General features: G+C 37.9%; 1 protein-coding gene across 2 annotated transcripts in view; it reads right to left on the bottom strand.

The window, feature by feature from the left end:
- Positions 1-10,458: 10,458 nt before the first annotated feature.
- FLT4 (fms related receptor tyrosine kinase 4) overlaps positions 10,459-15,283 on the bottom strand; it is a 107,126-nt gene continuing 102,301 nt past the window's right edge. For both annotated transcript variants that reach the window (XM_087955187.1, XM_026686267.2), the window contains exon 30: positions 10,459-11,793. In XM_087955187.1, the coding sequence (XP_087811313.1) occupies positions 11,574-11,793 (220 nt within the window). In that variant the 3' untranslated portion in view covers positions 10,459-11,573. The remainder of the gene's footprint in view (positions 11,794-15,283) is intronic.

The following is a 15,283-nucleotide window of genomic DNA, read 5'->3' as shown; positions in this document are numbered from 1 at the left end:
AGAGTACTCGGGCCACCATAGGTGCCCACTGACGTGAGTAACGTCAAGCTGTCCATGTCCATCCTGGGCACACCCACCCCAGCCCCTGAGGTTTAACACATCCCTGATGTAGCCCTCAATGAAATCAAGTTTGACATCCCTGCTCTAGGTGTTCCTTTGCAGCATCTACCAGAACTTATCAGTAAACCAAGGAGCTCCTTTGAATCAGTGAACTAGAAGAAGCTACTCAGCTATGTTCCTGTCCAAGGCTGTTTCTATCTCTTCATTCCAGCAAGTGCACAAAGACTCAGCATAATTGCCTATCAAATTCTTGGGAAATTCATCAAGAATCTCTGGAAACCCAGAGTACCTGAAAAGGTCCTTTTCAGCTCCAGGTCAGCCAGAGAATGATTTAATCCTAACCAAAATGAACGTTAATGTCTCCAAATTCAGACCATGTGGCCTCTATTCTGAGGGAAAAAACAAACCTATGCTGCAAGTCTTATGAATTATTGGTGCCAGGAGTGATTGATTTACGCAGTTTAGAGGCACTCAATCCAAAATGACCCTGGCTTACACTTTCAAAAAAGAAAAATTTAAAAAAAAATCAGAGAAACTATAAGGATACAGAAGGTACATAATTTCTAACAACAACAACAACAAAATCCTACAGGAGCTCAACTGCCACTCTGCCCCAAGGCTTGGGAGACAGCCAAGTTTTCAGTCATTTTCTGAATGTCATCAGGATAGGAGCTGTCTAAGTCTCTCTGGGGAAATGCTGTTCCAGATGCAGGCACCACAACAAAGAAGCACGTTTCCTAAGTCCTGATAAAGATTAAACAATTTAATCAAACCTGAAGTACACCCCTTCTGCATGTACATACTTTTCTTTTCGGAAAATGTTCAGGCTAACATTCCATGAACTGGAAGATATATATTTTATACTGAGAAACATTCAGAAAGTATTCTTAAAAGGTAAAGGTTCCCCTTGCAGATACATGCTAGTTGTTTCCGGCTTTGCGGGGCAGTGCTCATCTCCGTTACAAAGCTGAAGAGCAAGAGCAAGATGTCTCCGTGGTCATGTGGCCGGTATGACTAAACACTGAAGGTACACAGAATGCTGTTACCTTCCCACCAAAGTGGTCCCTAACTTTTTACTTGCATTTTTTACATGCTTTTGAACTGCTAGGTTGGCAGAAGCTGGAACAAGTAACGGGAGCTCACTCTGCAATAATGGCAAATACATGTAGCTCGGGTATAGGATGACGGTGAAGGTTTGTTCCCCAACCTTGTGGGTTGGTTTCTGAACATTTCGTTTCTTCAGCAGAGTTTAGGGGATGTCAGTGCCAGGGTTTGTGGGCTATTGTTATTCCTAGGGATTGGAGAATTCTGGCTGTCATTTCTGACACTCCTTTTGTATATGGTAGGGTTAGTTTTTGTGTGGTGGTTGGCTGTGTAGTGCAGAGGTGGTATTCAGCAAGTTCTGACCAGTTCTGGAGAACTGGTAGCGGAAATTTTGAATAGTTCGGAGAACTGACAAATACCACCTTTGAGTGGTCCTGCCCCCATCTATTTTCTGCCTCCCGAGTCCCAGCTGATTGGCTGGGTCTTTTGTTGCCTTGCACAGGAAAACAAAGCTGGAAAGCAGGTTAGTGGGGTGGGGAGGGAATGGGATTTAGTAGTAACCTTCCCCCAGGAGTGGGGAGGGGATGGAATACTTATACCACCAGGCTTGAAATTCTGGCCTTGGACAATCTTGAACTACGCCACCTACAGTTGGACTTAAGCATAGTACACAAAATTATCTGCTACAATGTCCTACCAGTCAATGACTACTTCAACTTCAACCGCAACAATACAAGAGCACACAACAGATACAAATTCAATGTTAACCGCTCCAAACTTGATTGCAGAAAGTACGACTTCAGCAACAGAGTGGGCAACGCCTGGAATGCACTACCTGACTCTGTTGTTACATCCTCAAACCCCCACTCCTTTAACCTCAAACTATCCACTATTGACCTCACCCCATTCCTAAGAGGTCTGTAAGGGGCATGCATAAGTGCACCATAGTGCCTACTGTCCCTGTCCTATTGTCCCCATTTATTCGTACCTATTTCCTGTATTCTTACTCTTGTTTATACTTATACCTATTATCTTGTAAGAGATTAACAAATCAAATAAAATCAAATAAAATCAAATCAATCAATCAATCAATCAATCAATATTTAGCAGTATCCTTCCCCTGCCATGCCCACCAAACCACGCCTACAGAACCGGTAGTAAAAAAATTTGAATCCCGCCACTGGTGTAGTGTGTTGTGGTTTGAGTGCTGTGTGTTGGAATTATGATGGTTTTTGGATAGCCTTTACAGAGAAAGACGCTGAGCAGCTGTTTCTCTTCTGCTTTTCTTAGTGTTGCGGTGCTGCTGCAGCATGACGCTGGCCACGCTACCACCCACCATGCTCGTGAGTTCATTGAAGCCTGGCACTCCACAAGCAATTCTATCAACAGATACATTGACCTACGACCAGCCTAGGAACCCCTCAGAATCCAAATCAACCACACAGCCAACCAGAGAGAGCACCGACCCTCAACCAATCCACACAACCCCTGCCACCAGCAGTTCACCTCCCAATGACCCTGCCCTGCGGCAATCTCCTTATCACAAGACTCAGCACAAGACTCACCGACACTCACAGCTGACCCATCACAAGACCCTCACTTGACACACCCACACCTGAAGCCCTTACAAACAGAAGAACACTGACATCCCTTAAACTCCACTGAAGATGTTACCTAGCCTGGTAATGAAACATTCAGAAACCAACCCACAAGCTTGAAGAACGAACCTTCACCCTCAACATTCTTACTCTTCGTTTACTCGTTATTGGAAAATGTGACAATCCTAGACCAGGCCAAATCCAAAAATGCCAAGGAATTTCTGGAAGCTTGGCACTCTGACAAATCAGCCACCAATAGACTCATAGTAACAACACCTATATACTATGCAAAAGAGACAATCCGCCAGCTCAAAAGAGAACAAAAAGACTCCAGCACCTCTCCACCAGTAATCAGCACTTAGATCAGCTTAGCCATAGATTAATTCCAAGGTCAACTTCAGGCCAACAATCAAGTAAGCAACACCCCAATTATGAAACGGCCAAAGAGCCATTATTTATTTATTTATATTTATCTATTTATTTGATTTATCAATTGCTTGCAAGATAATAGGTATTAGTAAATAGTCCAACCAAAGAATCCCTAAGATAGCCCCCACCCTCACAGGCAGGCAAGACACCAGAATATAAACTGAGAGCAAATAGCACTCCTTACTAGCATTGATGATGTTACCTAGTTTGGGTAATGAAACGTCTGCAACAAAACAAGCAAGCTCAGAGAGCACCAAGGACCCCTCATTTTAATCCTGAGGTACAAATATTTTCTTTTATTGGTACTCTTTATTCCAAATAAGGAAGATAAATGCCCATTTTCTTAGATCCAGTTTCTTCTGCGAATCCTTGTTGAACCTGCTGTTTCTTTCCTGCTTATCCTGATTTTTATATGGTATATATTTAAAATGTGCCATCCAAGAATTTGCCTTAAAGATCTTTTTGGGGACTTGCATAAGGTCACATTCTCTGTGCCTCATCTTTAGCATTGTTTTCATTCACGAAACATGAATGCATCAAAATTGCTGATATTGCAATGTTGAGATACTTGGTAAATATAACAATGGATTGTTTTCACATGATTTTCTCAATACAACTGTGGTTGAATGGTCATAAGCTATGGCTCATAATTACATTGGGCTTAGGTGATTGAACAAACTAGGCCACTAAAAATTGGGCTGTATTTGCCTAAATGCAGAAAGATTTTTAAAAATGAGTTTTAGTCCTTGCCTAATTATGAATTATGCATAGCTCATTTTAACCAGGTAGTTCATCACTGGTGCACAATCCCATTCATAGTGAAGCCATATTGACTCAGTGAAGCTTACTTACAAATATGTAGATTTATTATTGTAATTGAAGCAATCTTCTGGTACATACAAGCTCACTTATGAAAAGTCAATGACATGGGATGGCTACCAGCCTGCGGCTTTATATTTGAAACAACTGAATGGCTATAAATATGCTTCAAAAAACAGAATGCATCCGTGTAGGTTTTAAGACCTTTCAGCTCTAGAAATTTTTCTTCTTTAACTCTGCCTGAGCTGCACTTCTCCTTTTGGAATTGGTGCATAATTTGGGAATCCTGCTGGACTCGTTGTTCCTGCTGAAAGACAATGTGTCCCCTATGGCTAGGGAAGCCTTTGCACAGGTTCGTCTTATGTATAGGTGGTCCTTGACTTACAACAGTTCATTTAGTGACTGTTCAAAGTTGCAACAGCACTGAAAAATGTGACTTATGACCACATCATCTTTGCAGCTTCCCCATGACAATGTGATCAAAACTCAGATGCTTGGTCACTGATTCATATTTCTGACCATTGCTGTGTCCCAGGTCAGAAGGAAAGTCAATGGGAAGGCCAGACTCACTTAATAACTGGGTTACTAACTTATCCACTGCTGTGATTCACTTAACAACCATGCCAAGGAAGGTCGTAAAATGGGGCAAAACTCACTTAACAAATTTCTCATTTAACAACGTAAATTTTGGGCTCAGTTGTGATCGTAAGTCAAGTCACCTGTACTAATTGTGTCTGTTCTGGATTAAGAGGCTTTGCTTACAGTGTCGTCTCATTTCTTAATCACCTCCCACGTGAGTCACTGCAGTGGAGTCTATGTGGGGCTGTCCCTGAAGAGAATTTGGAATCCGCAATTACTGTAGTCCAGAATGCAGTAACAAGGACAATTTCTATGAACTGCAGTGGTTCACAGTAAGCTTCCGGGTGTGATTAAAATTGCTGGTTATCACCTATATTATAAATCCTACATATGGGGATTGTATCGGACCAACTCATTTGCATAATCACCTGTCTTCCATTGTCTGCCCAATCCAGCAAGTCTAGCAAAGAGGGGTTTTCAAACTGTGGTTTAAATCAAAAGTAATCAAACTAACTTGTGGTTTATTAAAACGTAAAGCCAATTTTTAATTACACTTACCCAGCTAGCAGTGCAGTGAGCAAATTAAAATATGTTTAGAACAGGCTATAGCTGAAACTGTCTAGACAGTTTTAAAAAAAGAACAAAACACTGAATTATAAAAAAATAGTAAGAAATAAAACCATTATAAAAATTATTTCTCAGCCTGGTTTGTTCAGGTATTTGAAATTATTTGTGCAAAACTTCCCTCCACCCCTTTGCTTTTCTTTCACATCCTCGAGTGATTTTCTGTAACAACTAATTTCCTTCAGTTCTAATGCAAGAAACCTACACTTAATGATGTCCTTTAATTTTTAACTCAGTTAAATCACTAATGTGCTTTCTTTCCTTGCTACTACCCATGCACAGACAGCTTCCTAATTCACATATAAAAGGGAAATGGTACTTCTAGTTGATTTTGGGTGAAATCCTGTATAGTTTTCTAAATGAAGACTTTTATTTTTAATTAATAATTTGGATTTCCTTGTGAAAACATACTTGGGCAAAGCTGGCTTGCTGCATCTCTGGCGAAAGTGTAGATTGAGTTGAACACGTGCTTCAGAATGCATAAATAGATGTCAGAATTCTGGCCAAGGAAAGCTAAAAGTATAGGATACATCAACTTTTTGAAAGCAGCTTTGCAAGATTTCCCATAAGGACATCATGGCACTACATCTCTAAAATCATTCTATTATTGCAGAGTTATTCTTGTTTATAACTCTGAATAATTATTGTTGAATTCCTATTTACATATGGAAGTAAATACAGAATACTCTTAGGTTGGTCTTTGTGTTCTATTAAAATAAAAGTTTTAGATTGTGGACTGGGGTTTCATGAGAAAAAAGTTATTTCATTTCAGGTCTTGGATAGTCTCAGGCCTAATACAGATAGTCCTTGACTTATGACCACAATTGAGCCCAAAATTTCTGTTGTTAAGTTAGACAGTTAAGTGAAGTTTGCTTCATTTTTGCCGCAGTTAAGCGAATCACTGCAGTTAAGTTCTTAAGTGAATCTGGCTTCCCCATTGACTTTGCTTGTCAGAAGGTCGCAAAAGGTGATCATGTGACCCTGGGACACTGCAACCATCCTAAGCAGGAACCAGCTGCCAAGCATCTGAATTTCGATCATGTGACTATGGGGACGCTGCAATGGTTGTGTGTATATAATGTAAAAAATTGTAGAGCGTGAGAATTTGAATAGAATTATAACTGTAACAAAAATAATAAATGTAAAGAAAAGATGAACTCTATCTTACTTTTGGTAATCTCTGCATACTTTCATTTTTATAATTGTGTTTTAATGAGTTACTATTCTGAGACAGAAGTCCTGCTTGGGAGTCAATGTATCTGCGCCTAATTGCATGTTGCACTACAAATTGGATAAAGCAAAGTTAGATTAATCAACTGCATCAGGGAGGATGTAGGATTTTTGTCCCTCTGGAGAATAAACAGATATGAGTTACAGTAGTTTCTCGGTATTTGAATATTCTATATTGTTGTATTGAGATCCCGCCCCCATTTTTGACTTTATTATTATTGGAGACTTGCAAACTACTTAAAGTCAGACATAATTAGTGTCAGGGCTCCAACAAATCCCCCTCGTTTGGGTACTATACAAGCCTAGTGAAATCATCTTTCTCTCTCTCTCTCTCTTTCTTTTTCTTTCTTCTTCTTCTCCAAAAAAGGGGTATGTTCATAATCACACTGTTAGTACACAGTGGGGGAAAATTGAAGAGTAATGAATTAGGGTCAGCTCAAACTTTGTATTAACTATGTGCCACAGACAAGAAAAGGGGTCCCTATGGGGTAGGGAGTTGGTGAGCACATAAGGAACTTTGAAAATATTGTGTTGTGTATACTCTGCTTCTTTGCTCACAAATTGATTGTAATAAAGGACATAACTGTTACAGATTCCCAATTTATCAGAATTCTCCTTAATTGTGCAAAATGGCATATTTCCTTAAAGTCTCTATTATCTCCTTCCCTTTTGGGGGGGGGGGCAGTATTTGCTTCTAGACAAAGCAATTTAATTACAGGCTAAATTTTTCTGGTTGCCCATGTGTCTATGAATGCATTTTGGAAATACAGTGTACCAACTCCCTCCATTTTTCTTATAATGATTTTTTTAAAATCAATGTAAATTTCAGATAAAAAGTAAAGTTTGGCAGTCATGCATGACATCTTGGGTTTAGAATGCTCTTCAATATTTTCTGCAATGTTTTTGCGTCTCAAAAGTGTTGTATCTTGGTGTGCATGTGTATGTTGTATAGATATACACAGTATTGTATTCTAAAACAAACAATAATCTAACATTACATAGAAAGAGGTCTAAAAAGCTAAGTGAGGGTCATCATTTACAAAGTGATTTTCTACCTTGGAGAATTTTCAAATAATTACACTGGCTAGTTGAAAATTTCAAATGACTTGATCCCAAATAAATCACCATTTAAAATTAGGTGGAACAATGCCAATAACATAAGCTGCAAATGAATGCTGAAAAAGCATCTAGCTCAGTAATTTCAAAATATCCCTCATATGTACATTTTGAAGAGACACCATATTCAGCTAATGAAGGAGCTGTAGTATCATTTTTTCTGCTTCCCACTACAAACTGAAAGAGGAGATCAGATTCGAGTTATAACATTATGGGAGTGTTTTTGCATGCAAGTTATGAACAGGAAATATAGGAATCTTTATTTGCATGTGGATATCACAGTGTTTGAAATGAATCTGTTCTATGATGCTGTCAGCTATTTCAGCAGAAATTCAGCTAACAGGAAGGAATTCTGCAGTTCTTCAGTTAAGTTTTTCCCAATGTATCATTTATATGACATTTTAAATTTTATAATCTCTTTGACAGAAAGTATTGTTTAAATCCATCTTTCTGCGCAGAATGATAACATTTTGAATTTTCTGGAAATAATTAAGGTCACAATTATATTCTTGTATACATAAGAAATGTAATAAACAATATATCATTGAGTGCACTTGCACAAAGTACAAAATGATGTAGAAAAGATAAGGAGAAAAACAGTTACAAGGAAGTAAAAGCATAAAACTGCCTTATGGAAGATACATATATATATGGTAAATATATATATATATATATATACACACACACACATACACACATATATATTATCTACAAAAATATGCCCAAAATGGAAAATAAAATAAGTAAAATTCAGTTTTTTAAACAGAAGCCTGGCCTGCAAGCAGAAATCATTTGACTTTGAAACACCATCAAAAGTGGCAGCAAGGACTGTTCAGGATTCAAAAAGGAAGTATATAGGCTGATCAAAACCCATTTTATAATGCTTTCATTAATATTCTTGTAATGTTTTCTTACAGCAATATCCTTCAGAACTGGAGCATGGATAGGAAGACTGGCAGATTATGTAAGGCATAATGAATAAGCATATCAGATTGGATATATCCGCATTGTTCATACAAATGTGAACACAAAATCTGTTCAACAAATGTGAAAACAAAAGTGTCCAAGCAACAGCTTCCAAATAAAAATAGGAAATTCAGCAGCGCTAAAGTTTGTGTCTTTGATTGCAGGCAAGTACCTGCATATGCTCAGGTATTTCCAAATTCTAGTATCAGAATAAATTATGCAAATTATACAAATCTAGATAAATTAATATTTGAAATATTTATTCTGAGTGTAAAATTTGGATTATTCTTCAGGAATAGGACATATTACTTTGGAAATCATACATAAATGAATAGAAACAGGAAAGAAAAACCTACAAATAACAGAGGAGAGTAATACAATTTTGTCAGATTCCTGCTGAATACTGCCATATTCTTCTCTATTATCTTAACCAAGAACTATATCTCTTGTTCTTAAGTAATACATTGCTCAAAAAAATAAAGGGAACACTTAAACAACACAATGTAACTCCAAGTCAATCACACTTCTGTGAAATCAAACTGTCCACTTAGGTAGCAACACTGATTGACAATCAATTTCACATGCTGTTGTGCAAATGGAATAGACAACAGGTGGAAAGCATAGGCAGGTAGCAAGACATCCCCAATAAAGGAGTGGTTCTGCAGGTGGTGACCACAGACCACTTCTCAGTTCCTATGCTTTCTGGCTGATAGTTTGGTCACTTTTGAATGCTGGCGGTGCTTTCACTCTAGTGGTAGCATGAGACGGAGTCTACAACCTACACAAGTGACTCAGGTAGTGCAGCTCCTCCTCGAGCTGTGGCAAGAAGGTTTGCTGTGTCTGTCAGCGTAGTGTCCAGAGCATGGAGGCGCTACCAGGAGACAGGCCTGTACATCAGGAGATGTGGAGGAGGCCGTAGGAGGGCAACAGTCCAGCATCAGGACCCCTACCTCCGCCTTTGTGCAAGGAGGGGCAGGAGGAGCATTGCCAGAGCCCTGCAAAATGACCTCCAAGCGGGCCACAAATGTGCATGTGGCTGCTCAAATGGTCGGAAACAGACTCCATGAGGGTGGTATGAGGGCCCGACGTCCACAGGTGGGGGTTGAGTTTACAGCCCAATACCGTGCAGGACGTTTGGCATTTGCCAGAGAACATCAAGATTGGCAAATTCGCCACTGGCGCCCTGTGCTCTTCACAGATGAAAGCAGGTTCACACTGAGTACATGACAGATGTGACAGGGTCTGGAGACGCCGTGGAGAACGTTCTGCTGCCTGCAACATCCTCCAGCATGACCGGTTTGGCAGTGGGTCAGTAATAGTGTGGGGTGGCATTTCTTTAGGGGGCCACACAGCCCTCCATGTGCTCGCCAGAGGTAGCCTGACTGCCATTAGGTACCGAGATGAGATCCTCAGACCCCTTGTGAGACCATATGCTGGTGCGGTTGGCCCTGGGTTCCTCCTAATGCACGACAAAGCTAGACCTCATGTGGCTGGAGTGTGTCAGCAGTTCCTGCAAGATGAAGGCATTGATGCTATGAACTGGCCCACCCATTCCCCAGACCTGAATCCAATTGGGCACATCTGGGACATCATGTCTCACTCCATCCACCGACGCCATGTTGTACCACAGACTGTCCAGGAGTTGGGGGATGCTTTAGTCCAGGTGTGGGAGAGATCCCTCAGGAGACCATCTGCCACCTCATCAGGAGCATGCCCAGGCATTGTAGGGAGGTCATACAGGCACGTGGAGGCCACACACACTACTGAGCCTCATTTTGACTTGTTTTAAGGACATTACATCAAAGTTGGATCAGCATGTAGTGGTTTTTTCCACTCTAATTTTGAGTGTAACTCCAAATCCAGACCTCCATGGGTTGCTAAATTTGATTTCTATTGATAATTTTTGTGTGATTTTGTTGTCAGCACATTCAACTATGTAATGAACAAAGTATTTAATAAGAATATTTCATTCATTCAGATCTAGGATGTCTTATTTTTGTGTTCCCTTTATTTTTTTGAGCAGTGTATATAGATTTTACAAGGACAATACCAACTTTTTGGTAGGATCATAGATCACATTAATTTTCTGATCCCTTAACAGAAGTTGCAAAACCATCAAACCGAAAAAGGCCGATTGTTTAGGTGACATAGATCCTTTACAGAATACTTTAAAAGATTCATAATTTGGACATATAAATGGATTGTGAGTTTTTAAAATTTCATTCTCTATTTTTAGACATATCTCTTATTGGTTTCTGCTTCTCAGTGAAAGTGGTATAATTCACACCAGGCCTGGAATGTTATGTAAACTCAGATAGTTGTATTTTATTCAATAAATAATGGTTAAACAAACTGTAATTTCTTGCAGTATGTGAAACTAATCCATGAAAATAAAATCTCCTTAAATTGCTGAATTTCCTAAGGCACACACACAAATGAAATATTTCCTTTTGGCATTGTAGCAATTTCCACATGTCTAAAACAGTGCAAGTATGGAAAATATTCAAGCTGGGAGACTACTTTAGTGTCTAATATAAACGAAATAAGTCTATGAAAGACTTAAATATAGTTTCACCTTGTTTATTGGAATGTCTACATCAAGTGAAGGATTATCCAAGCTTGGGGATGTTGCTGCTTCACCATTGCCCACATTATTATTATTTTTTTAAAAATTCCACCTCTCCTAATAGAGGGAAAAACAAGAGCAGAAACAAACTAAACTGCATCAGGAAAATTGCTCAGCTAAGACATATCTATTTTTATCTGACCTGAAATAAAGCTCGTTATGGCAAACTATTTCAATGGAGTCTGAATCCTGAGCAATGATTGAAGCTCTCAAAACAGATCCCACACGCTGCATCTGAGATCTCTTCCTTAAAAGAGCATCGGAGCAAGGATTTTCATTCATGTCAAAGGCAAGAAAAGTGTTTAGGTTGAAAGGCATAGCATCCATCTTCCTAACCAAGGAGTTCTCCATCTGTTCCACAAGAATCATCCTTGTGGTTTCTTCTAGGACAAGAAATGTAATCTTCACTGAAGGGTACACTGGTACACAAAGAGAAGAAGTTGCTGGATCTCAGCAAGGTGTCTCCATGACTGTCTTCCCCTTTAGCATTGGTCTGAAAAGAACGAAGCATGAAGGAGGGAGGGACTGGTGCCTTCATTTGGTGGAGTGCAGTTGCCTTCCTCAGACTGTTCTGATAGTTCCCCATATTCACTATTATAAAAAGTCTGACCTCGGAGCTCTGATTGATATAATGGCTGACTTCTGCCCCTTGGTTTGGATTGATCCACTGTTGGGTCTGTATTTTGGTTGGATCCTTTACTACTGTTGGAGAAAAAAAAAACCAGGAAGTCAGTTCCAACAAAGATATATTCTAACTGAAGCTTCCTCAAAAAGTTTGTGAACAACAGAAAGATCAAAATAAGAACAAACCATTTTGAAGATGGGTTGGTCTGGAAGATGTATAAATTTAGTAAGAAAAAAAAGAGGTTACAAAGTAAGAAGATCTTTCTAAAGCCATGCCATAACAAGCCAAATCTATACTTGAGTATTTTTCCAGTTACATCAATGTGAGCTACAGCCTTAAGCAATATTCTCACAGCTTTTATGACTACATTTTCATCTTTTTTGGAGAATAAGGTTTATAGCATTTCTTTAAGTTCCACTCTTCAACAAATCAAAATTATTTCCATAAACATGCCATAAGTTTTACCTCTATCTCCATGTATCCAACTAGTCTTCTTGTTTAGCCTTTTTCATTCTCTATTCTTTCCATCAAAATTATTCTGCATTTTCTTTTCTTTTTACTACAGCTGTGCAATCTTTCCATATTATACCATACCTTTCATCCTTTTTTGTAGCGCTAATTCTTTTATATGCAGCATTTTTAGCTGCAATCTGTTTCACCAAATGGCCTGCACATTTTCCATCATCATAACTCCATGCATTTCTGTGGCATTCTGTAATGTAATTCTTTTCATGATTTTTTTATTTTATAGTTTATGATTTTAGTATTGGTTTTATTGTTGTGAGCCACCCAAAAAGTTATGTTTAAGTTGGATAGCCATACAAATGTTTCAAATAAACAAATTTCTGCTCCTGGAAGCTTTCATATCCATGGCCCTTATATTACTATTCACTGTTGGGAGATTAATGCAGTTTCTTGTATTTTTGATACAAGACTGAGTCCTTCCTGCAGCCAATCTACTTTCTACTTGTTTAATTTAATTTTATTACTTTCCCCAAGATTCACTGTTGACACTATTACAAAAAATGGCATATCTACATTCAGCAGCTTTTATCAGCCTGGTATCATTCACCAATTCTCTCAAACTTTCATCATAAACATATTTTGTCAATCAAATTATAACATTAGATTTGTATTCATTATCTTGCCATCTCTACATATGAATAGACTTATGCTTAAACCACACATTCCAAACAGACTTTTTCCATAAGCAGATAAAGAATCCCTATTCTATTCATAAATGGCCCAGTCAGTTTTTCTGTATCACAACAAATACCATCTAAACAATTTTAGTAATGTATCACCATCTCTTAAAATAAAAGCAGTGATCTCTTCTTCCCATATCCCATCCCTTATCTATAAATAAGTCCTGAAAGCCTCAACACTTTAGTCAACAGGAAAACCAATAAATTGGTTGGAAATGAAAAATTATGTATTTTTACTTTGATCAAATAAATCAACATCATATTGCTTTGTTTTAGTTTTAACAATTTTGATCTTTAATCCCTTCAAATAATATCTTAGAATTTGATTTCTTTTCTTTTTTTCTTTGTTCCTTCTCACAAAATTCTTCAAAGCATTAACAAGCCTTTTTTGTAAATCCAATATAAGAAAATTATCAAGGTTGGGCTTTCAGTTTGAGCTTCTTCAGTGACAGACTGAAACCTCGTCTCTGCGAGGCTTCGATCCGTGCTCGCCGCTGGAGCACCCCGAGCCGGCTCATTTCGGGGCTAAGCCACCCCGTAAAAGTGGTGAAGAGGGGGAAGACTGCCTGCAGGGTTGAGGAGACCCTCCTCCCCAGCTGGCCATTACTCCCTTTCCCGAAGGCGGTTGCAGCAGTGGTCAGAAATGGCCACCACAAAGAAGAACTCGACCGGAAAAGAATGTGCAGGAGGAAGATAAGAGGAGAAAGTTTTGGTTGACCGGGTCAAACAGCAAAAGCAACAAATAAGGTACCCTGGAATTGAAACTATTAAAAAACAATAACATTGTTCCCTAAGAAGATTTTTAAGCTGCGAAGGAGAGAGAAAAGGGAAAAGATTTGGGTTTTTTTCTCCTTTTCCTATACTGACAGCTAAGCGACTTAAGTAAGAAATTGGAAAAAAATCCACTTTTACATCAATAGGCATTTAATGCTGAAAATAAAAAGTCAAAGGGATAATAAAGATTTCTGGATAATTAAAAGCTTTTGAAAACAGGAAAGGAGAGAGGAAGAATAAAAGGGCAGGATCTGGAAAGGAGGAGACTGCCTGGAATTAAAAAAGAACTTATAGCAAAATCTCAACAAGACTTCCAAAAGATACATTCTAACTGAAATATCGCAACAAAAACCCCAGGAAGAGAAAGTCGAAAAAGAAATAAGAAGATATAACTCGGGACTATCTGGATTACTTGATGATTTCTGGATTCTTGGTTATTGTTTTGAATGACTAAAATCAATCGGGTGGTTGTTTAAAAGTGTCTAAAATGGCTCCACTTTTAGAAGAACTGAAAATGGAACTTAAAAAGTACAAAGAAGATGCACAAGAAGGGAAAGGTTATTTTGGCTTTGTATTTCAGTTTTTAGAAATGGAGATTTGGAATTATGAGAAACAACAAGAAATGCCTGCAGAACAAGAAGATTGCGACAAAAAAGAAGCCATCTTTAATGAACAAGTAATCTTAGATGGGGGAAAAAAGGAAAGGGGGGAAAGAGAATGGAAAGTTTAAGATTGGGAAAAACAACTCCAAAAAAAAAAAAAAAAAATAGAGTGAAAAATAAGTATAAAACCAGAAAGTAACAGAAGAGGGAAATGCAGAAGAGAGATTTAGAAATAGAGAGACAAGGGGGTAAAAAGGGGAGGGAGAAGATGAGAGGGAAGAAAGGAAAAGAAGTCATAAAGGACAGAAACAAAATACAGAGAAACAGGGCCTATTTAGAGATAATGGGTGAAAATTTAATGGAAAAAGGGATTCTGCAAAGGTACATAAGATAGTATGGTTATATTAGAAGCAGAAATAATTTCAGAAAATATGAAACAATGTATGATTAAAATGTCTGATAAAATAGCTATCATAATTCAGTGGAATGCTTGTCAATAAATAAATGTAATAAAAGGTATATTTAATGATTTATAAAACATATGTGAAGAGAAATAAGGGAAAAATTAATTATGGAGATTATATGTGTTTTTAAGGAAGTATGATATTTAATTGAAAAGAAGTGTTAAAGATGTTAAGATTTTAATGATTATTAATGATAGAACTGAACTGGAATGGAATGAGGGTTTATAATTACATATATTTACAATCTTTTTTTTTAAAGAATATAGTGTGTATTATAAGAATGTACCAAGCAGAATTTGATTGGAAGTTATGTATTATGTATTATATTGAAGGTCATAACCTTAAGGTATATATTGAAGTTTAAATAAGAGTTGAATAGATGTAATTAAAAGATATAAAGGTGTCATACTCCAATTAGTAACTACAGGAGAAAACTTGTTTAATGAGAAAAGATAATATGAAACTGAAACCGAACAGACAAAAGTATAAATATAATGATTTTAATTGAGATGAGATAATCAA

This window comes from Notechis scutatus, chromosome 2 (genome assembly GCF_049901735.1).
Source record: "Notechis scutatus isolate UNSWTSFEM ecotype Mainland chromosome 2, rNotScu1.2, whole genome shotgun sequence".
Taxonomy (NCBI): Eukaryota; Metazoa; Chordata; class Lepidosauria; order Squamata; family Elapidae; genus Notechis; species Notechis scutatus.
The sequence above is the reverse complement of the archived record's forward strand: the minus strand, read 5'-3'. Positions and strand labels throughout refer to the sequence as shown.